Here is a 23,675-nt window from a genome sequence, read left to right as displayed (position 1 = left end):
AACTCTGCATTGATATGTGGATGAGGTTAAGACAATATAGGATGGTTCAATAGAAGACTAAGTCAAGACAAGGTTGTATACTGCTAGTAATAAGTCAATTAGCTCCTGTTATTTTAATACATGCAGGAACTACTAATTGACATTTTGCCTGGAAATTATTGAATTATAACCCCTGACCTTGACCAGCTGTTTCCTCCAGATGCCATCTGACCCCTGACACGTGATGACCTTTGGAACATTGATGCCACCAGGAAAGCTCACACTGGGGTCAAACTCACGAATGTACACGATGTTGTCATAGCAACAGGTAGGGTCCACCTGGGAAGAATAATGGATTCAAACTTTAAGCCACACCAATTCAATGTCAGGGCCTTACAACCATCCCTCAACAAAGACGGGGGGCGCCACAAACTTTCTGCATCTTATGATCCACTGCTCACTGAGTCACATGATTTATCTGCATAATGTAACATAATTTCAGCGGTGGATTGCTCACTCCTTGACAAAGACTGGAGCTGTACAGTAAAATATTTAGGTAAGTCCAATTTTTGTGTTGGAAATTACAGTTCAATCTTGTTCCACAATAACAGATTTGTTTTTATATTTTCTACGACATATTCAAATACATTAAAAAATCGATGAAAAAATCCCTACACATACGTATGAATCCTTAATGCGATTATATCAGACCGATATCTTCAGCTCTCTGTTTATTCTTTTCCATGCTTAAGCTCCAGACCCCAGCTTTTAATGCATTTTACAATTATAATGTTTCAAAAATGTCAAATGATCCAAGAAAGCATTTCACATGTTGAGTTTTGACATTTATGATGCTTTTTTCATGCTATTGGGTACGTTAATATGATGCTTTTTTTTCATAGCAGCTTGTCGGCACTTTAAGTCCTTAAGATGGTATTTAGAGCCAACCCTATCTTTCTACAAGCAAAGACAGATATATGACAATAACTATACAACTGTTACAGTGTTACAGAAAATAGGTTAAAGTTCTAACCTTCATGTCGATGGTTGGAACAGCCACTGTCGTCAGGTTCTTCACACTCATCAACATTGAGTCACGACTGCTCAGCTTGTTGGGTCCTGCATGGGGAGTCAAACAGAAACAACTCAGTTGCCTAGATTATACCTGTCTGTATAAGGCCGTGTTGATTTGATTATACGGATGACATCCTCTGGGATCCTCTGATGTGAGCAAGCAAATAAAAAAAAGTTTGCCCCAAAATAAAATTTTGCCTTCATTATGAAATCTACGTGGTCAGGAAGGATGAAGAAAACTTTTGTTTGGTAGGCCAAAATATAGATTCATTTTGTTTTTTTAACTTCAACATACTAGATTCAACTTCTTTTTGGCTTTGGAATTGACTAATGGCATTCTATGACATTAGTATCGGTTTCCTGAAACATTTTTTGCAATTTACATTTAAGTATTTTCTCATTCTGCAGCTGCTTTTTGCAATTTACAGTATGGCTGAAAACGTTTTTGTTGAAAACGGACGCAAATTGATGCGTGCATGGATGTCATCCATATAATTCAACATGGCCTAAGGCCAGCATAAATGCCTGTAAGTTGCATCTGCCATGAAATCTTTCTACTCCATCCATAAGATCATCTTGACGGCATAGATTTCCAAACCTCTCTTAGCCCAGAAATCCACAGAGCTCTCAATACAGACCTCCTTTCGTGCTGATGCTCCAACTAGAATTTAGACATTGTTGGGATTTTACATATGGCATCAGTTTTTCTGTCCGTGTCACCAAAGCATGATAGTTTTTTTGCAATACCCTGAGCCAACATGTATCTGGGCAGCTGTGGCTAAATGTAGTCCCTACCAGACCTCCCCGTCTAGTTGAAAAATGTTGGAGGAATCAGCCAAAATAGGGATATAGGAGGAGCTTGCCTTGGAGAGAAATGCACTTAACCAGAGGTTGGACATGGGAACTCTATTATAGCCTCCTAACTCCTTGGCAAATTTTACCTATTTGCCAATTTCTATTATTTTTCTAGAAACTAGAGTCTGGTAAAGACTAAGCTATATGACTGTACACAATGTGACGCTGCAGCTCAGTCAATATTCAACATCTTGCATCTCGGAGAGGGAAGCTGGAGAAGCTTTGGGGTAAGTCATGTTCGGATTAATTTCTTATTTTTCAACACGCTTTGTCAACAATTAGAATTTAAGTTTGTTATTCTTGGCGCAGTTTAACTGTACTTTGTTGTATCTTTCTGTCCTTGTTTTTTTATGTACATGTAGATTATTGTTTACCATGTACATTTTCTTGAAAATTAAACGAATAAATATAGAATCCAAGTATCAGGTATCTTACTCTTCAGCCTGTCGTTCTCCGTCCTCCAAGCCTTGCCGTCCAGGTTGCTGAGCTGAATGTAGGCCTCACACAGACCCTGCATGTCCTGCACTAGTCTCCCCTTCCGCACTCGCACCTTCTCCAACACCTGCAACGCCACCGAGGTCCTCGCCTGTAAAGAAGATATCTATTATGCACAATGATCTCATATGATGGCAAATAATGTTGGAAATGTGTGTGGGTCGCGTGGCATGTGGGGTCACGTGGCCTAGGCAGCATGTTTGGCCCAGAACCCAGAGGTCCAGGGTTCAAATCTGGTCGTGTCACTGATCTTGTGCCCTTGGGAAAGGCACTTTACACGACTTTCCTCACTTCACTCAGGTGAAAATGAGTACCTAGCGTTGGTTGGGGACGTCCCTCAGATAGACCGTTAAATGGAGGTCCCGTGTTTGGGGAGAGCCACACACCACGCACGTTAAAGAACCCACCACACCTTTGGAAAAAGAGTAGGGGCATGCCCCAGTGTGCGATGGTCCAAACCTTACAGTCGATATATAGGCTACAAAACTCTTCACCAAGTTGAAGTTGGTAACCTCAAAATGAATGAAAGAGAAAAATGCTAAATGATAACTACGTCAATGGCTACATTATACTAAGTGGAATTAACAATGTTGCAAAATTCAATTGTGTCAGGCTTAGATCATGATATGTCATATCATGCCTTAATAAAGAGAACATCACAGAATAAAAGTACAAGGACTTTCATAAGGTCCTATACAACTATAGATACATAAAATGTAGATACAATGTCAAAAACACTTACTCATTGACAAGCACCTGGATATGAAATCATATCCAGCTGCTTGCTAATGAGTAACTATTTTTTGGCATATCTAATGACCTGGATGTCTAACCCTCATCAATGATTTGAATAAAAGAAATTGTGTATGGGATGGGCAACATAAACTGATATGGGAGTAGCAGCTCATGTGTAATGCATGCAACTCCGGTTCATTTGAATCAATGTAGCCTCTTGCTGGCCTAGGAGTTGTTCCAACATTTCCAACAAGTCAAGCATATTCCTGGTGCTGAACGGCCATCTGTTACTTCATAGCCTGGTATCTATAGCTATCAAGCCTCTTTATCTTTTCTGAAAATACTAAAATTATCTTATTGGAAATACTAAGTACATGCCTGGAGGCTTATTGCAAGTACATGTAACATAAAATTATGATAAATACAACAATATAATCAAGAACTACTTTCTACACCTCAACTGTTCTGACATAACTATTTGCAGAGAAAGCAAAACAGACTTGGCAGGTACTGTAAATGCAGAAATATTTGCGGTTTTGCGGTGAACTTTCAGCACGAACTTAAAACCACTGCAAAACTTTTTGCCCACCTATGACTGCAGCGCTACTATTGTTTCAAACATGTTATTAAGACGACCGTGAATACTCCATTTTCTTCCTACCGCGAAAAAAAACCCACGGGAACTTAAAGGCACCCAGAGCATTCTGTGAGGCTCGAAAACTGGAAATATTCTAGTTGCTGTAATCTTTATGAAATTGACATTTAATGCCACTGTTAAAAACATATGCGTGCGGATTTCTTATCAAAAGTGCTCAAAAGCGGCACAAAAATAAGCTACATGGTGATCTTATAGTTTCACGCGCCTAGTGTTAATAGACGATACCATAGCCCAGCCTACCCCCGTCAAAACGTAGAAATGCAAAATTAAAACATAAACATGCAAATATTTGACGGACATGCAGTCACTCTTTCATTGCTCGAACCGCTAATTGTGATGGACAGTAAGGATCAGTCTATTAGGGCTTGGATTTTCTATCAGTTCTCACCACACAATGACATCGCATCTTTGTTACTTTAGTGTCGATATGTAATCATGGTATGGTGTTATTGAACTTTACTATGTGTAGGGATGACTAGAAATTGGAATTTTTTATTCAAGTTTCAAGCCTCATAAATACTCTGGATGCCTTTAAATGCATTTACAGTAAACATGTATGAGGGATGGAAACCAGGTTGGTCACTTCATGGATCTGAGTAGAATAGAAACAGAGACACTAACCTCCTCCCCCTCCAAATCAGAGTTCTGGCTGTGCTGGCTGCGCGACAGTTTGGTGACCCTCTTGCCTTGACCTATGAACTTCCCGTCCAGGTCAGCATTGGCCAGCGCCAGCACGACGTACAGGGAGTGGTATGGATGGTCTGTAGCAACACGCTCGATCAACTGGGATAGGAGACATAATTTCATCAATTACATACATAATTTTGAAGTTCATAGAGCAATCACCAAGATAAGAAATTCAATATGTAGTCATCGATTAAAATCAGAAGATACCATAAAATTCCCCGTGACCAGAGGTTTCGTCCATTCTGTCCAAATGAGATTGAAGATGAACAACACTTTATACTGGATTGTCCACGATATCATGATCAGGGCTCAAAGCTGTTCAACCTTCTTTGTGCTTGCTCAACAGAAATTGATACATAGAATGACTAGTCATTTCTATCATTGATTGGTTCAAACAACACTTAGTCTATCACAATGTTTAGCAACGTCCATGATGCAAAAATATGACGTTGTTGTGATGTGAGAACTCACTGAAAATCGTGGTTGGAGTTTTTGTAGGCTTGCAAAACTAAGGAGATCATTGTAAAAGTATGAAGTTAGTTATTATACAAGTGTGCTAAATAATATTAGTAAATGTCACTACCAAAAATATTTCAGCTTTTCTTTGTATTTTCATTTTTTGGGCCTTAATATTGTTTTCGGTTGCCTTTAACATGCACCAATTTTTGCCTGAAATAAAACAAAACAATTTCACTTGTTATTTTGCAGCTGTTGTTACTACTAACTGTAACTAGTAACTATAGTATACAATAATCACATGTGATTTTGAATCTCTGATTTGAAATAAATAATTTATCACTTACCTGTAAAAGAGTGTTTTGGAACTCAGGAGAGACTTGTGACTTTGTCCCCATGCGAGCAGCCAGCTGGTAGATCAAGGGCAGGAACTTCCTGGACTCGATCTGTGGAAATTTCTCCTGAAATACATCAATATCAAGTTGAGGACCAAACATTGACGAAATCATGAAATTAAAATCATTTTGTGTTAAAAGGAAAAGAAAGAAACATTTAAGCCCTACATCAGCACAGAAGCATCATAATATCGTTTTATTGGGAAATTATGGAAAATTATGGAGAAGTTAAAAAAGAGATCAGGCCAAGAATTTGGTGAGTCCATTCATTCTGATTTTGAAAAGTTTTTCATTTAATATTTATTCATCTATCAGTTCGGCATGAACACGTCGATGAAAAGTTTTTCATAATGTTTTGTATCCCTACTTTGCCAAAGAGGTTCTTGATTTTGCCCTCTGCCCTCTCTCTTGCTTTATGTTTGTTGTAACAGGCATTGCATACTGGTCTGCGATAACCTTCAATACGTCAGGACTTCCCTAGTTCGATTTAAACTTGCTTCAAGTGCGTCAGTTCCACCACAGTGACTGTCGAAAGTTTGATTAACCGGATTCGAACATTAGAACTCGAAGTTGTTACAATTTTTAGGTTGGAGCATACAAAACTCCCTCGACTTCTGGCACATTTCGCATTGAAACGTGTTATTTTTTCGGGAATGACCTAAATAAAATACAATACAGTGCATTCTGCATCACCTTTGGTTTCGACCCTCCGGGGGTCGGGCCGGCACCTCAGGTGATCGGAATACATCATATATATATCGAAAAAGAGTAGGGGCATGCCCCGGTGTGAGTGGTTCAAAACCTACAGTCCTATTACCGCACATGGGTTTGCCCTTAGTAATAGGCTCCGGCTAGTTGGGCAACCCTGGCATGTACATGCTGAACCAATAAATAAATAAATAAAATAAATATATATATAGTATACAGTCCCAAGCATCAATCCAACAGTTGGTGAAGTGCCCACCTTTGCCAGCTGGTTGATTTCAGAGTTGTGTGCATTTCTGAACCACAGGGAGCACAGCCTGAACACTCGCAGGTCGTGTTCATCACCTGCCGTCAGACATCTACAGTGGACAAAGGAATGTAAGACAGCTGTTAGTAGTACAGTCAAACCTCGCTGACCAGCTGCCACACTGACAACCATGGCCACCTCCAATCAAGAGGTGGAAATCTTATACTATACTTCTCTGTGATGTTACCATTACCATTAGTTTTGACTGAAGTAGGGCAGCACAAACCTGACTGATCAAAAATATTCAAGCAAGCATCGATCTTAATCTCTCTAATCAAGATTAAAAGAAAAGGTAATAATCTTTATTTGAACAATCGACAATGATACACCACACCCCTCTTCATATCCCATCATCACTCAGCCTTTATCTACAATATGTGGTGCATTAAAAAAATCAAAAGTAATCTCCCTTAACATTAATCCGCTGAGGCACACAAATCCGCCACTTTGAAAAACAGCGGGCCGGGTTTGAGAGATCTCTAGTGCAGGACCCCCCAGGTATGAACAGTTTACATATACATGGAGTGTATCATAATAGGGGAGGTTGAGTTGGAGATCTGTTTGGACGTATCTTTTCAGGGTGGCGGAATTATGTACCCTGGTGGAATTATGTTAACTTAGTAGATGTTACAGTTATCAACTTGCTTAATACCGGTAATGTCCCACTAGCATGTAAATACATGTAGAAGTCCCTGTGTGATAGCATGAATATGGGGATTGAGCCTACAAGTTTCTCAATTTTCTTTCTTTTTTTGTTTGAGGTAAAAGAATGAACGATTTCTTTTACAAAGTCATTACAGGCAGATAAGAACTGGTCCAGGAGTAATTCAAACTACATCATCTGCCTTACCTGATGTAGTTTTCCATGGCTTTGTGTAAGAAGGAGTCTCTGTCCTCATTCAAACTTTCCAGTTCATCCTTGCCGTCAACCATGTGTCTTTTCATTATCTTGAAGTACCTGAAAAACGGAACAAAAAACAGTCAATGAATCAAACTTATTTTTATTATATTGCTTGCGTTCAACAAGAACACAATCATAATGTTAACAGAGGGCTGGGAGTTAAACTTGAATCTGACTACTGGTACCCTATATTCACTTAGCTGAAACTATGTACATTTGTATACCAAGGTACAGACTTCCCCTCAGACTCTGTTTTTATTCTGATTATTTCAGAGCATAAGTCTCTAAATCTGAGAACTTACTTGTCAAATCTGTACAAGTGACCACCTGCTGGCCATTAAGACCACTTTTGATGGTCACTCAATTAATTTTTCCCTTTGACTCAAGCAGTAAGAATCCTGTCTACTGCGACCACTTGTCTACTGTGATCACTTTCTTCACACCCCTTGAGTGGACACTATAGACATACAGAGGTTTTACAGTTGCGCAGAATTCAAATAAACAAACAAACAGTAAAAACTGCCCAAGACCACTCATGAGCAGGGGACCAATATAAAATGGTCTGTATCATATCATGTGGACAGGTAGTCACTATAGACAGGATTCTTAATGCTTGCATCAATGGGAGAAATTATCTAAGGGCACAAAAAAGTAACCACAATGGCCAGGTGCTCCTTCTGTAGAGGTGGTCACTTGATGTGCACATGTTGGAATGTAATTGACTACAGTTACTAGATGCATTTGAACGACATAAAACTGATGTCTTCATAGGGGGTATTTTACTCACAAACTTCCAAATGCGTTTGAACGACATTCCCCAAACCCAGAAGAAACAGGTGACTGTTTGATTACAATCTGATTTACGACAGATCAGTACAAAAATAAGCCGTTTTCTAGGGACTTTATGCATGTGAGGACGGGAAATAGTTATCGATATTGTAAAGCATTATCTGGAAACGGTTGACGGCATATGTGTGGACGCCAGGTCACCCACAGGAAGTGAATATCGGCGAGATGCCGGGCTCTATACTACCGGTCAGGTTCGGTGAATGTCGTTTGAACGCATTTTATTCTTAACGGACGTGCGCAATTGCAACACAGTTTGTGAGTAAAATCCTCCCCATGACAACATCAGTTTGTGCCATTCAAATTTGTCTATTGAATTGGTTTGGCCATATCTACTTGTTTGCAGAAGCCACCAGGCCGGCCTGCCCGAGTTTTTCCACCTCAGCCTTGCTTCTTTCGATCATGTCTTTCTTGGCCTCATAGGTGCTGGACTTCATGTAGTTGACGATGACCTGGTACTGCTGGTCGGTGAACCGGGCGAGAGCCAGGTAGGCTTCAAGGGCAGCCGGCGTCTGCTGCTCCATTCTACACATCAAATCTGCAGCCTGGAAAATAGTAGGGTGAAATGTTGATTACAAACTATAGATTTATTTATTTATTGGTTCAGCATGTACATGAGAGGGTTGCCAAACTAGCCGGAGGCTATTAGTAAGGGCAAAACCATGTGTGGTCACTCACACCGGGAAGAGCCCCTTCTTTTTTCGATAAGTGCGGTGGGTTCTTTAATGGCATCGAGGTGTGGCTCTCCTCAAACACAGGACCTCCATTTAACGTCCTATCTGAGGGACGTCCCTAACCGAAGCTAGGTACTCATTTACACCTGAGTGAAGTGAGGAAAGTCTTGTTAGGTGCCTTTCCCAAGGGCACAACATCGGGGCATATCGGTGGTTTCTAGTCCGGGACCTCTCGGTTGTGGGCAAAACACCCTACCGATTGCACCACACGATGCAACAACCTAGTTACCAGCTAGTCTTGTGTTTAGTGTTGTTTATTGAGAAGGTTCTGGCTATGAATCCCTAGTATAGGGCCCAATGTTGTGAACTTCACACCTATTTCCTCACTCGACTCAGGTGAAAATGAGTACGTACTCTTGGATGGGACGTAAAGCAGAGGTCCTGTGCTTGAAGAGAGCCACACCTCATGGGGGTTCTTCTTGAGATCAAACCTTACAGTCTGGTCTGTGAGTTGAAAAGGTGATACTTACCTGTTACGTCAATCCTTCCACAAATGTGGTAAGTCTCAATATAAACATAATAAAAGAAATAAACAAGAAGCAACTACGTCTCAGCGTAAAGTTTGGAACAGTACAGTTTCTTTTTAGCTAAATGTAATACAGACACACTGCCGAAGATGACAACTATTAGAATATCTGGTCTATGCAGACAGGTGGTCACCATAGACACGGTTCTTAACCCTTGTCCTGAGGACCCCTATACATACATATGTATTAGGATCTCTCTCTATGTATAGAGCCTGTAGGTGGGTCCCGTATATGTATTGGTTGGGGGTATTTTTCAGCTCAACGCCTCACACCACAGTGAAACACACCGAATGCGGATGTAACAAAGCCACTTCAGCACGGAAAAAGTCAAGGGAAAATGACCTGATTAAGAAATCAAATTAACGAAATGAATTGCATAAAAAACGTCAGCAGTACAAAGGTTAATACAATCATGTACTTCTGTCAATGGGAAAAAATATCCAAGGGACCACCAACTGGTCACATTGGCCAGATGGTCCTTATGCAGATGTTGTCACATGTACAGGACGGTTTGACTGTACATGTATTTATCTGGCACTTTTGAATAAGTACTGTGATCAACTGCTTAATGGATTAAATGTGGTAAATCAAAATAAATAAACATGTACATGGTGTTCACTGTGCATGGTGTAAGACCTAACGTATACATGTACCTTTGCAAGATAGTCTTCACAAATGTTGTAGGGACTTTCTGTCTGGGTCACTGCCAACCAGTGCCCGTTCAACCCTAAGGCTTGTGGGAACAACTCTGTTGCCGAACAGTTGTTGTCTGAGATCTGTTCCACCTCCAATTTCCTGACCAGGGCTTTTAGAATGTGGATGGCAGCACCCTGTTCCCCCCTACACCAGTACAACTTGGCCTCTTCCAGCTGCCAGGACCATGTAGTGCTCTCGGACTGTTCCAACTGCTTAAGGGTGTGGATGGCCCTTTCTGCTACCTGGAATATAATGGAAGTACCTGGTAGTTAGAATGCACATTTCTGGAACATTAATTATTCTGGTCATGTAAAATTTGTCAGATTAACTCTAATATAGAATGATACTTTCAAAGATCTATGAGTTTAAGAGTTGAGGAATACTTTTGAGAGTATTTTTGATGATCTAGAAATTCTTCCAATAATGTTAAATACAATTTTTAGTTTAAAAAAATGCTCAAGAATTTAGGATTCCTAAGAACTTCAAACTTGTAATCTAGATACAAAACTTCCCAAAACCTTGACAGTCTTGTTGAAATTCTTAAAAAATTGTTTCAAGGCTAATTCTCAAGATATGAGGAACAACAGACAACAAACCAGTTGGTGAGTGAGAAACTTTAATGACTTTCAAATTGAATATTCTCTACAAGTTTTTTGGCATACCGTTAGATGTATACATGTAGATATGTTGGCCTAGATATGGAGGTACTGTCAAGGTGTCAAGACATTAAAAAAAAAAAAAGGTACACAAAACTATGGTCATAATTGTGTTGGTGACGGGTGTAATTCCAACCTGGCCCTGAAGACACAATGTCGTCCCGGTGTACTGCCGGATACTGGAAGGATTACTTTAATCTCTTGGTGTTCGGCTGTGCCCCAAAATAGCCACTAGGTAACCACTTAAGGGTCAAGCCCGAAAGTGCAAAAATAAAGCTCATGAACTGCCCGGTAGGGCCCCTTTTTCCAATTGCGATCTAAGCATAAGGTAACAAGTTCTTTTTCATTAGAAAACTTGTCTAGGCTCACCTGAAACCTTGCAGCCTTCCTGGCACACCTGGCTTGACTCTCCAGGTGAGTGACTAGCGCCTCCCTCAGCACGACCCCCCTCTCCCCACCCCCCGACCCTGCCTCCCCATTCCTGTCCCCCCCACCCAGCTGCAGCAGGGTGCTCCTCAGGGCCAGGACCGGCTCTACAAAGTCAAAGTCGTTCTGCAGGAGGGGCGTCTGAGCTTCCCACTTCTTCACAAGTTGTCGGGCATCCTCACATGATGTAGAGCTGGAAAACATAGCATAGGCAATCTCTTTAAATGAAAAAAATTATCTAATATATGATTATACAGTCATGTATACCATGATTCAAGTTTGCACTATGATTGAACACAGTACAACACAACTGCATGTTACTAAGTTTTGGATGTTCAAAAAACTTTTTCTGTAAGAGAAACTCAGTTTCACATGTTACCTGATGTAAATCCAAAATGTACTTGGCTGGTTGCCTAATAAGAATAGACTTTCACTATAATGCTTGATACAAGATTATGTAAGATGAAAAGGCTTTGAATGGCAACAGTCTTTTAAAAGTTTATGAATTAATATCTTGATGCAAATATCTTAATATCAAACTTGAGCACTCTGAAGTAGCCATTTGGTAGTTATGCATGCAGCAGAAAGAAAGAAGGTTAGGTGAGACATCTTTCAAGAAGGTACAAGATAGATACATGAAAGATCAGAGCTTACTCTGTCACTAATCTCTTGTAGTCCTGCAGCTCACTCAGACACCTGAGTTTCACCAGATGTGGATAAACGCTTTGGGCACTTTCCAGCCCCGTGCTGGCCAGCCTTCTCACCACGCTCAGTCTAGTCTGGTTCACAGAAGTCTCAAACAAAGCACTGTCCCGATCCTTCACCGCACACACGCCTGTGTACAGACCCTGGTGGAAGCCAGGCGCGGCGTCCATGCCAGCATCGACGTCTAAGTCCCAAATGCCGTTCCTCCAAGCAGCCTGGTACTGCGCCTCTCTCAGCTCTGGACTGTCCGCCACACATTCTGACCTGTATGACAAGGTGGTCTTGTGGTTGTTGACTTAGAATCTGAAGGTTTGTGGTTCGAATCCCAATATTGTGCCCTTGGGAAAGGCACTTTACACCACTATTTCCTCACTCGAATCAGGTGAAAATGAGTACTAGCTAGCTTTCGTTAAGGACGTTCTCTCAGAGGGGACATACAGCTAAAGGTCCTGTAGTTGAGGAGTCACACTTCGAGCATGTTACAGACCCAACCGCACTTATCGAAAAAAGAGCAGGGGTTCATCTAGGTGTGACTGGATCAAACCTTACAGTCCTGTCTTACGCAGCTTGTATCTACATGTAAGGTACAAAACTGGTGACTGTGCTATATTCAAAGGAAGTTTACCAGTTATTCAAAACAAACAAAGAAACAAACGAACGGACCTGATGCCCTTTAAGTACATGTTGAGGACATGGCCGCAGCCAAAGTTCTTAAGTGCGTCCAAGACGCCGGCTTGTATGACGGCGGTCGGGGAAGACATCTGGAGATCGTAAGCGCCGAGAGCCTTGTCCCATTTCCCCTCGTGCTCGTACGTTACAATACGAGCGGATGTGTCTGTGAGACGGCCGGCGCCACAACCGTACACTCCGTCAGGCTCTCCGATGTGACAGTAGGCCTCCATCAGCAGTGACTATTGGGTGACACAACAAATAAGTTAGGGGGAATAATTATAGTCTTCATCACTAATAGGTTGCCACACCTACATGTAGCTGCATTGCCAAGCAGAACTAGTTAGTATTGCCATGAGGGTCATCAGGTGACAGTTGGTCATTGAAATATGAGCAGGTGATTATATACTGATTGTGTATAAAGAACTTTGTTAACTGCTATAATAGGTTATCATGGTCCAGGAGATATACTCTTTTATCAATATAATCATATAAAATTCACTCAATGACATGTGCGATCTTCATTTTTATGCCATTCAATGTTCATTTTCCTTCCTGTGAATTACAGTTTAAGGCTTCTTTAAGCATGATTATTGGAGAGTGCCAGAAGACGTTTCAAAATTCAGGTAGTCTTGAAGTCTGACCACTGAAGTAGCTACACCAGTGAAACCATTTAAGTTGAGCAAATTAGTTTTAAACCATGTCATTTAAGGATGATTATGATGGAAGTTTGGAAGTATGTTGGTTGGCTTGAGGACTAGTCTACCTAATATGCTTAGGTCACAATTGGAAAAAGGGGCCCTACTGGGCAGTTCATGGGCTTTATTTTTGCACTTTCGGGCGTTACCCTTACGTGGGCACCCTTACGTGGGCTATTTGTGCATGGCCGGAGCCCTGGAAGTTTTTAACACGGAGTTAAAATCAATGCAGGATCCGGTAATAAATGAACTCTTCGCGAGAACACTGAGAGATACCCTTCCGGTATCCGGCAGTCCACCGGGACAACATTGTGTCTTCGGGGCCAGGTCGAGATTACACCTTTTGCGGGCACCAGTGCAATTATAACGACTTGTTTTGTGTACTTAGGTATGCACTTTAGATGAGTACTTTATTTTTAAAGTGTCTTGACACAGTACCTGCATATCTAAGCCAACATATCTATACATTTTGTACATCTATGCAAAAAATTCACCTCCACATCATGTAACTGAACAATTGACATCAAGAAATATGACTCCCTATTGTACCAGTCCTCCTGTTTATATAAAAAAAAATGTATCTACCATCGACAACATTGTATAGCATAGAACCTTCCTGTAGTTTGTACTAGATTGATACAAGTAGCCAGTAGTATTTTGCCTTACATTGTACCTGTTGCAATTGTTGTGCAATAGACTTTAACTTGACTTGACTAACCTACCTGTAAAGTGAGGTTAGAGTTGGCAGACAGGGTGCTGAGGCTGGACAGGGCACTGCCCTGGCTATCCTGGGAACCCTGGGACCGCTGGGAGCTTTGAGAGTCTTCTTCTGCCCTGGATGAAAGAAGAAAAACAATCAAATTTAGGGATTACCCTAAAAACACTGCAACTTCAGAATTCCAATTTTCTCCTTGAACACAACAGAATTATGATAATCATTATGATGAATGTAACAAAAAGACTTGTTTTTACAAAAGGATGTGAAGAAATTTTTTCAGATATGTTTAAATATATATATCAAATGTAGAAGCTATGCTACTTAATGCTTTACAAACAAATTTGACACTGGGTTGAATCTAACTAAAACCAAAAGTAGAATATTAAGAAAAGAAGTCTGCCAATAGCTTAAAGAATGCATTACTTTTTTTTCTCCGTTTATGTTTAATAATCATGCTTTTTGTTGAATTAAGCTTTCAGGTATTACTGTTATGTTATGTTATAATATGATGGATGGTCCTTTGACTGCTTTGTTAGGCCATGTTGACTTGATTATATGGATGACAACCACGCGCACATCAATTTTTGTCCGTTAAATGCTGCAAAAATACTTTGGAAAATGGATACTAATGTCACAGAATGACAAAGTCAAATAAGGAATTTCCAATGAACAAAAATGATGAACCATACATTTGTATAATTCGGTACACTATACTCTGAGTGTTTAGTTTTGTTCATCCTTCCTGACCACATAATGAAGGCAACTTTTTTTGTTTTGGCCAAAATTTTATCTATTTGCACACTCGCATCAGTTTTGGGGTCCCCAGTAGATGCCATCCATATATAATCAAATCAACACGGCCTTAGGTCAATAAAAAATGGAAATCAAAATTGCATACTTTCTCTGTTCACAATAGATGTCCATGTAGAGTAGTGATGTAAAGTAGGCCCCACAGGTCTGCGCAGCCTTGGAGACTTCCAGGTAGTCCAAGTCCAACCAGAAGTTGTTGTGCCAGGGCGTGGCCTTACGGCTGTCCCTTGCAGGCCTATCCTGCTGCCTTAGGTAATGGACCACACGCAGCATGGTGTTCACAGACGCCTGGTCTAGTGCCGGTTTGGTAGGAAGAACCTGCGAAGCTGTTGATAAGGAAAACAAAAATTTGTAAGAGTTACAATAACGTTAACAATATTGTGCTGTGGTCTGAGGATCACAAATTATACACCATGGGTTCCAATCCGAACCTAGACATAAGTGTTTTGAACTCTGTTCCACAATAGATGCTCTCCAAGCAGGGGTTACAATTCTTTGGAGGGGATGTCATGCTGTTGATTTTGTATTCAAGAACAAGTTTCAAATGGTGTACGGTGGCTAGAAACTTAACAGTTTTGAAATCATAGACTTGTCCAAAGCTGAACTATAGGTACATCAAATTATCCATTAAATTTTCTGTTTCTAGTTATTACATAATTAGGAATCAGAAGGTAACCAACTCCCTGTAAGTGTAACCTACTGTAAATCTGGAAATGTTTGCGGTGGTTTTATATCAAATCTGTCGTTTTTGAAGTGACAAATTCATGACACCATGAATAGATGTCTCCAATGTATAACTACCAAATTGTTTTAATCTTGACACCGTGAAAACTTCCTTCCTTTTGTTTGACAAAATTAAATTGCCACAAAAATGAATGAAGTACCTTGAGTGGGAAGGGGTGTTGCTGAACGGCTGGCTGTCTCAGCGGTCTGGCAGTGCCTGGAGAAGAAGGCTGACAGCTGTATGGACAGCAGCTGTCTCACGCTGTCCCTGCTCTGCAGAAGGATGCTGTGCACCAGGAAGGGCAGCAGCTGTTCACAGAAATCCACCTTCACCTAACAGCACAACATAGGTTTGTGTAGGTCATGTAGAAACAAAATAACTGACAAAGTTCCAAACAATCATTGGGACAGGAGCTGTTTACAGCAATTCACCTGCCAGCATAACAAATATTATATGTATATTGTGTTTTCTGGTTTAAAAAAGGCTACCGTAACATGTTTGAGGAGAGCTACACCTTGAGCCTGTTAAAGACCCCACCACAGTTATCAAAAAGAATAGGGGTCCATTCTGGAGTAAATTAGTCTGGATAAGCAGATAGTACTCTTCAGTACAAACCTGGTGTGTTCTGTATTGAGTTTGGGTTTATTGAATAATTATTGAGTTTATTGAGAAAATCTATTTATTTAGTGATCCTAGTCTTCCTGGACTTCTATAACTTGACATACACGTAACAATAAATACAGTACTTCTATAACTTGACATACATGTAACAATAGATACAGTAGACATAACGAACAGTATGACAATATAACATATTATTATGTACATTAATCACGCATGAGGCAGTTTACCTTCCATGCAATACAAACAAACAAATTTTATGGATTCGAGACATACCTTGCACACAGGTGTCAGGAGTCGCAGGACTTCGTCTGTCACGGCTCCGCTGTCAATCAAACTGCACACCAGCTCTGTGATCCAGTTGCCATGGCAACCTGGCTCGGGAATCCAAAGAGATGTTCTTCCGAATGCTGAGGTAAACTCTGTGTCTGAGCAGTTTTTCACTGGTGGTAGGGGCAGCTGAAAAAAATGACAAGTGAACATTGTTTTCATACCTTAATGTTTGCACTTTGTTTACAATAATATTGGACATATGCCATGAGCAGCATTCTGTAAAGCTGATAAATCAACATCTTTAGCTAGATGGTTTCCAGCGACAATGTCATGTTTATAATCATGCAGAATACTGTCAACACTGGGGGAGATTTTTAACATGGAAGAAAGTTGAACTTCGCTCCAGAATGTGTACCAGATCTAGACCCTTTGCCAACTGGAGGTTCTGTAGCTTATCTGTTAGGACACTGTTGACAATATAGTGGAACATACATGATATATTACAAAGAAAAATGGATCAAAATTAATCAAATCAAACTTTATTGCAAAACAAAAGTAACAGGTACAATGTATGGCAAGTTTGTAGGTAGTACAAAATATCAAGACATATAATTATGTCTTTGCTTATTAACAATGCTAATGAATTCTACAAAACTTAAGACTAAACACTACAGTATCCAATAAGAGTAATACAGTATACGTATTACATGATACACAGGAAACTAAGTTTACATCAATTGTTTGCGTCAGAGATGATTCTATGACATGAGAAATGTTGGGGCAGATTTCTCCTAAATTTTCGAAAAAAAATTGGCCTCATCTAGACAGTCATGGGTTGCTCTGACTGACCCCCTTTCTTCCTCAAGTGTCCATACCTTTCTTTTCTGCAACTTGAAAGGCTGGAGGTAGCACAGGAGGGTCCCTTCTTCCTTCAGCCCTTCTTTGTACTGTCTGTACCACTCTGTACCTGCATAGCACAGGGAAACAAAATTTGGGGTAAGATTCCATTGCCAACTCATCCGAGATCACTTTCACTGTTCAATAATAATCGTGTAATACGTCATTGTTGTACCAAACAGCACTGCGCTCAGCACCAGGGACATGACTAGATCCTAATAAACAAAATACACTTCAGACACTGCAGTTTAACAAGGTTTTCTGTTGGACTCATTGTTCTACCAAACAACAGTAATTCCAGCACCAAGGACAAAAACAGATCCTAATGAACAACGTCCATGTCCGACACTACAGTTAAAAATATTTTCTATTGGACTTATATACAACTCTTCTCAGAAATGGCTGTTTGAAACACTGTCTGACCTACAACTCAAGTTTGACCTATTTTGACCCATTAAATGGGCAAAATTCAATATAGATCTCTGTATATTTCTGTGTCATTCTTATATGAAATAATGATTGCACTAAAACAGAAGGTACATTGTTGTCTGGGGAAATGCATTGGTCACATTTTATATACAGAAGATGAAACTACAGTAAATGCATTTTAGTGTGTGTTGTTTTTATTTCGTTCTAAGGCGAAAATGGAGTGTCGCAGTGGTTTTAAGTTTGCTTTAGTCACATACAGTATTGGACAAAAACGTTTGTGGTGGCTTTAAGTTTGCGGTAATAAACCGGTTGCCACAAAAACCGCAAACATAAAACCACAGTGAACATTTCTGCATTTACAGTATCAGAAGGGGATAGAAACACAGTAAAAAGTTCCCTTTATCTAAGGGGAGGAAATGTTCTCAAGTTTAAATCAAACAAAGTAACCACTATGGAAAGGAGCCATGAGAAAAGCACATAAAGGGCCCCAAAAGTAGTTGATATGCTTTTCGTTGATTTCCATGAAAGAACTAAAGCAGGCTTTTAGCTAGGCATGTATCCATGAGTCTTTTGGACGCATGATACTGAAATAACAAGGAAATTGGACACCCTCTTTTCCAGCTATAGACCCACAGACAACCCTGTTTCCCAGGTAATTACATACACATGCTACTGTGTTACAGTGTTACTGCTTTTTTTAGTCCTACCAGACACTGGGACAGCATGAAAACTGATTGACATGCAAAGCTACCAGGAAATTGTTAATCCATAGAGCCCATTGGGAGACAGAGAGGGAACCAGCAGTTTTTAGTGCTTAAAATGGTCTGCTAAAAGTATGATAAAACTAGAACACACCTAACCCCCACACCACAGCATCCCTCGCCCCTATTTTTGGACCCCTTCTCTATAAATCTTAGCTAAAAGCCTGAACTAAAGATAGTTTGTTGCACCTGCAGGTGTAGACAGGATCAGCTTGAGACATTGTCCAGCTGCTGCTACGACGTCCACATCTTCATCTAACAGGTACTCATCAAGCAGATGCATGATCACACAGTTCCTCTGCATGGCACTGTCCTGGCTGAACACCTACATTATAGAATGACATTAAACCAAAGAACATTATACAACAAAGGCAAGTTTTCAAAGAAAAGCCTAGGGGTAACAATATTGCTTTCTCCGTCACTAGTTTTCTTGCTTGGATTTCACTTCACATGATATTACAAAAGTTAACATACATGAAATACAGTCTTGTCAAACATGTATTGTCTAGCTGTTTTTACTGTGACAGTCACAGTAAAAACAGCTAGACAATACATGTTTGACAAGACTGTATTTCAATGGCGGACCGTAGCGACTGGAGGAAGAGGGTGGACTTAGTCCGGGCAACCCGCCCAACATGATGATGATGATGATGTATTTCAAATAGTGACAGAGAATGCAATATTATGAAATGAATACATATCTGTATAGTAAAGAACAAATTCACAACCAAGGAGTTACAACAGACAATGGTTTGATGATCGCCTGTCTGTATCCCCCCTTGACACTTAGCTGCAGTGCGGAGTAGAACCAGTCAGTATTGCCCTGATGAAAATGACAGACGGTCAGCACCAGAGACATGACTAGATCCTAATCAACAAAATACACTTCAGACACTGCAGTTTAACAAGCTTTTCTGTTGGACTCATTGTTCTACCAAACAGCAGTAATTCCAGCACCAAGGACAAAAACAGATCGTAATGAACAACAATCATGTCAGCCACTACAGTTAAACCATCTTTTCTAACTCTTTGGTTGTGATTCAAGAAAGAACTTTGTCATTCAGTCATGTAACAACCTGATGAAACTATTCACAGATATAAGAACTGTGTAGTCTTGATGCTGTCCAGAAAATCTTCATTTACATAATTCTACATTGTACAGGACAAAGCCCAGTGCATCACATCCTCAGAATGGAATGAAACAAAAAATAGACCTGCAAAGCCTTGGCTGCAGATGTCTTCTGTGCTCCATGTTTCAAGGCTATAGCAGACAGATCCACTGCTCCGATCTCTCCAAGACACAAGCCGACTTCTTCCTGCAAAACGTCTTGAGACGACGAGGCATCTTGCGAAGGAGTCTGGCTGCAGAGGTTGATCAGAGTGCAGACCAGCTGACTCAGGATGTCGGTCTCTCCGCGGTGCTGCCCTTGTGAGATGGCTGCGAGCTGGTCTTTTTCCCTGGTTAGCCTGGCTCGGAGGCTCCTGAAGCTGTCCACACTGCCGACTCCTGGTGAGAGTTGGACGGCTCGCAGGAAGTGATGGATCTCCTGGAATTGATTGAATTATAGGATTTTTATTTTGCAAAAAAAGGAAAGAACAGGAAAAACAAAATGTGGTTGGAATGAACGAAAGCTAACAGGCTTATACTAGCTCCTCAATTTACATCAAGTAACATGATACCTAAAAAAGATCGAGAAACACCAAGCTATCATTCTAATTTGGTACTGGACTTATTGTGTACAGGGTGGGCTACAATATTTCTCCTTCAAGACAAAGAGCAAGAACATTACATAAGCCAGGAAGTAACAATCATCCTATAAGTGAAATCAACCAGATAAACACGGCAGCATTATTGTTACTTTATACTATAAATAAACTATTAGCAAAGGAAAAAACAAACAAATGATGAGTAATCTGAAATATATCTTTTTGCAGTAGGAGGAAGTGTAATGCATGACATGTGTACCTCTTTAAGGCCAACAACGCCTCCTTGCAGCCTGGCTCGGTGTAGCACCTCCCTTGCCCTCTTCAGTGATCGACATTCCGGCAGGGGGTCTAAAATGCTGATGGCCTTGGGAAAGAATTGAAAAAAAATTAATATAGGGTTAATGACCCGTTCTGAGGTCTATATGGTGTGATAAGGCATGGTTGTTCCTATAACCATTGAATAAAGTGCAGTTTATGTGGAGGTTATGGGAATGACCATGCCAAATATCACACCGTATAGACCGAAGGAAAGCGGGAAGTACTGTGTGCAGTATTTGCTTTTATGTCATACCTGGGCCACAAAAACGTTTGATACGGGTGTTCTGCATCATAATTATAATAATATCAGTCAGTTATTCTAAAAAATTTGATAGCCTAACAGTACTGTATGTCGCTTCATTATTTGTCAGAAAGGCCCTGTTGACTTGATTATATGGATGATATCCGCGTGCGCATCTATTTTCGTATGTTTCCACACACAAAAAAAAACTTTTGGCCATACCGAAAATCATACAAAGTAGCTGGAGAATGAGAAAATATATGGCAATATGCTGTAAACTGCAAAAATATATTTCGATAAATTGTTACTTACTGTATGTCATAGAATGCCAAAATCCATTTCAAAGTCTAAGAAGAATATGTGAAAGAACAAAAATGAGCAATCTGTTGTTCAAAATAACATACTCTGTGTGTTAAGTTTTGTTCATCCTTCCTGACCACGTAGGTTTCATAATCAAGGCAAATTTTTTGGGCCAAACTTTCTTTTATTCGCACGCTCGCATCAGTTTTGGGGTCCCCAGAGGACGTCATCCATATAATCAAATCAACAAGCCTAAACATGATTCAAAGATGGGCAATCAGTTAACTAGGCAGGAAATGGTCTCAAACGTTCACTAAGTAGAAATGACAAGATTGAGATAATTTGAAGAATTTCTTGAGAGTAATGCCCACCTCTTGAAGAGCCTCTTCATTGTCGATGATAAGAAAGTTGATAAGGCTGACAGCCTGTCTCCCCTTGTCTAGTGTACTCTCCACGTAAGGAATCAGGGCACCAACGATCACGGGGAGATGGCGGATGATGGACTGAAATATGAGGGAGAGAGAAAAGTATTCTTACTACGTCTTTGTAATTACCATAAATTATCTACTGTGTGCAAACAGGTGCTACTTGATTGCACTTACCAGTAGGGGTCAGCAGTCTTTTTAAAGGGGCATTAAGCTGTTGATCCTATGCACATGCTTAAGCAGATTTGTACCATGATAATGTTTCCACAAAACGTCAATAGTTTCATCAGGTTGGCAAATCAAAGAACAATAAAAAACCACCACAATTATCATAAAAAGAAGGGCATGCCATGTCATGAACTGGTGAAAACTTGGCTACAAGCGATCAGTTCTGAACTCACAAAAGCTAGCCCTTTGCTTAACTAGTATTGGTTGTCTCAATACAATGAAAGAAAATTTTTACCTCTGCACAGCAGCGAAGGGCCTCCTGGCACACTGAGTACAGGATGTCACAGGACAGAGAGAACAACTCCACACCATCTTCTGTTTTTCCACTAAAGAAATAACATTACTGTAGCTTAAAACAGTGATAACCATAATCTGTATCTGATTTATTGCTGGTCTGACTGCAGTATCTTACATTGATGCTGTCCAGAACATACTGGTTGTGTCCTTGGTGCTGGATATAATGTTGTATGATACAACAAAGATCAATAATTATTGTAAAAGAGTCCAACAGAAAACATTCAATTAGTTTAACTGCAGTGTCTAAAATGTATTTTGTTAATAAAGAACATGTCATGTCCTTGGTCATGAAAATGTTACTGTTTGGCAGAAGAAAGACCCATTGCAACTGTAGTGTCTGACATGAACGTTGTTCATTAGGATCTGTTTTTGTCCTTGGTGCTAGAATTACTGATGTTTGGTAGAACAATGAGTCCAAAAGAACTGCATTTTCTGAAATGTATTTTGTTGATTATGATCTTATCATGTCCTTGGTACTGAGCACAGTGCTGTTTGGTACAACAATGACGTATTACACAAGTCAACTATTTTTTTTCACCAGCAATGGGTTCAGTTTTAACCTGCAAAAAGGAATAGTGTACACAGCGTATATAGTACACTGTAGTGCATCAGTGTTAGCCTCACCTCCCTGCCAGCCTCCTTGCCTCCTTCAGTCTGTGCACTAGTGTGTAGATGATGTCCCTCAGAATGAATACCCAGACACCACCCAGACTCTCCAGGTCTGACAACAGCAGGGTAGTGAAGAGCTGATACATCCCCAGCACTCTACGCTTCTCATGAACGCTCTGCGTCTTCATAAACAAAAATAATAAATTGAAAGCATTTTTGATGTGTTTTAATGTGGTGTCGTGTGGCGTAACGGCTAGAACATATAATGGATAGGACTTTAAATGGAGGTCCCGTGTTTGGGGAGAGCCACACCCATCACACCTTTCGAAAAAGAGTAGGAGTATGCCCCAATGTACGATGGTCCAAACCTTACAGTCTGGTCTGGGTTGACATCTTGAAAAGGTGATAGTCACCTGTTATGTTAATCCTTCCACAAATGTGGTAAATCTGAATAAATGAAATAAATAAATCTAGTTTTTTTCTTTCGGGGAGGATAGTTTCCCAACACAGACAGGTCCAGTGTACCGGAAATATTTACATCAATTATTTTTAACCAGACAGGAGAATGCATGGTGTAATACGGCATACAATGTCTTGCCCTTAGGACTGTAAACATTTTCAATACAATGGAGATTAGGTAAAAAGCAATACTCAGATTCAAACTCCTGAACATCTATTCCACAGTTAGGGTTACTTACCACTGTACCCCTCATGCTGCTGTAAATTTTGAAATGTTCAGTGGTTTGATCTTAGCAGCAACCTCCTACTGCACAATCATGACTGAGCTAATAGTTGCTTTGTATCTATTGTACGACACAATCATTTCAAATCAAACTGGAACTTAAAAAACTGCAAAAGCCTCCTTTCCCTCTTTATGCAAAATTACTACTGTAACAGTAAAATACTGTCAGTAAAGATTAAAAATATCAAAGTCCCCCTAGAAATAAAGGAATTTACACAATTTCATAGATTTTCACGGGAACAAAAACTCTTGGGAGATTTTAAAATTCAGTGATCTTCTAGCAATCAATTAATACAGACAAATATTGTCAACGATGTGACAGGGGCTTCAAGGACAGTAAACCTTTCAATATTACAACGTTGAGCGGCAAC

General features: G+C 40.2%; 1 protein-coding gene across 1 annotated transcript in view; it reads right to left on the bottom strand.

The window, feature by feature from the left end:
- Positions 1-23,675, bottom strand: part of LOC136422419 (serine-protein kinase ATM-like) — a 74,949-nt gene that overhangs the window by 9,198 nt on the left and 42,076 nt on the right. The window contains exons 31-53 of the mRNA XM_066410193.1: positions 22,578-22,744; positions 21,892-21,982; positions 21,375-21,506; positions 20,404-20,508; positions 19,652-19,984; positions 18,627-18,762; positions 17,226-17,317; positions 16,354-16,536; positions 15,617-15,788; positions 14,821-15,058; positions 13,927-14,038; positions 12,501-12,748; positions 11,787-12,101; positions 11,076-11,325; positions 10,008-10,292; positions 8,430-8,638; positions 7,197-7,304; positions 6,299-6,398; positions 5,287-5,400; positions 4,418-4,579; positions 2,344-2,494; positions 1,013-1,098; positions 178-318 (exon numbers count right to left, since the gene is read on the bottom strand). Coding sequence (XP_066266290.1) covers positions 178-318; positions 1,013-1,098; positions 2,344-2,494; positions 4,418-4,579; positions 5,287-5,400; positions 6,299-6,398; positions 7,197-7,304; positions 8,430-8,638; positions 10,008-10,292; positions 11,076-11,325; positions 11,787-12,101; positions 12,501-12,748; positions 13,927-14,038; positions 14,821-15,058; positions 15,617-15,788; positions 16,354-16,536; positions 17,226-17,317; positions 18,627-18,762; positions 19,652-19,984; positions 20,404-20,508; positions 21,375-21,506; positions 21,892-21,982; positions 22,578-22,744 — 3,930 coding nt within the window. The remainder of the gene's footprint in view (positions 1-177; positions 319-1,012; positions 1,099-2,343; positions 2,495-4,417; positions 4,580-5,286; positions 5,401-6,298; positions 6,399-7,196; positions 7,305-8,429; positions 8,639-10,007; positions 10,293-11,075; positions 11,326-11,786; positions 12,102-12,500; positions 12,749-13,926; positions 14,039-14,820; positions 15,059-15,616; positions 15,789-16,353; positions 16,537-17,225; positions 17,318-18,626; positions 18,763-19,651; positions 19,985-20,403; positions 20,509-21,374; positions 21,507-21,891; positions 21,983-22,577; positions 22,745-23,675) is intronic.

The sequence above is a fragment of the Branchiostoma lanceolatum genome, chromosome 1 (assembly GCF_035083965.1).
Source record: "Branchiostoma lanceolatum isolate klBraLanc5 chromosome 1, klBraLanc5.hap2, whole genome shotgun sequence".
NCBI classification, from domain to species: Eukaryota; Metazoa; Chordata; class Leptocardii; order Amphioxiformes; family Branchiostomatidae; genus Branchiostoma; species Branchiostoma lanceolatum.
This window is presented reverse-complemented; position numbering and strand designations above follow the sequence as displayed.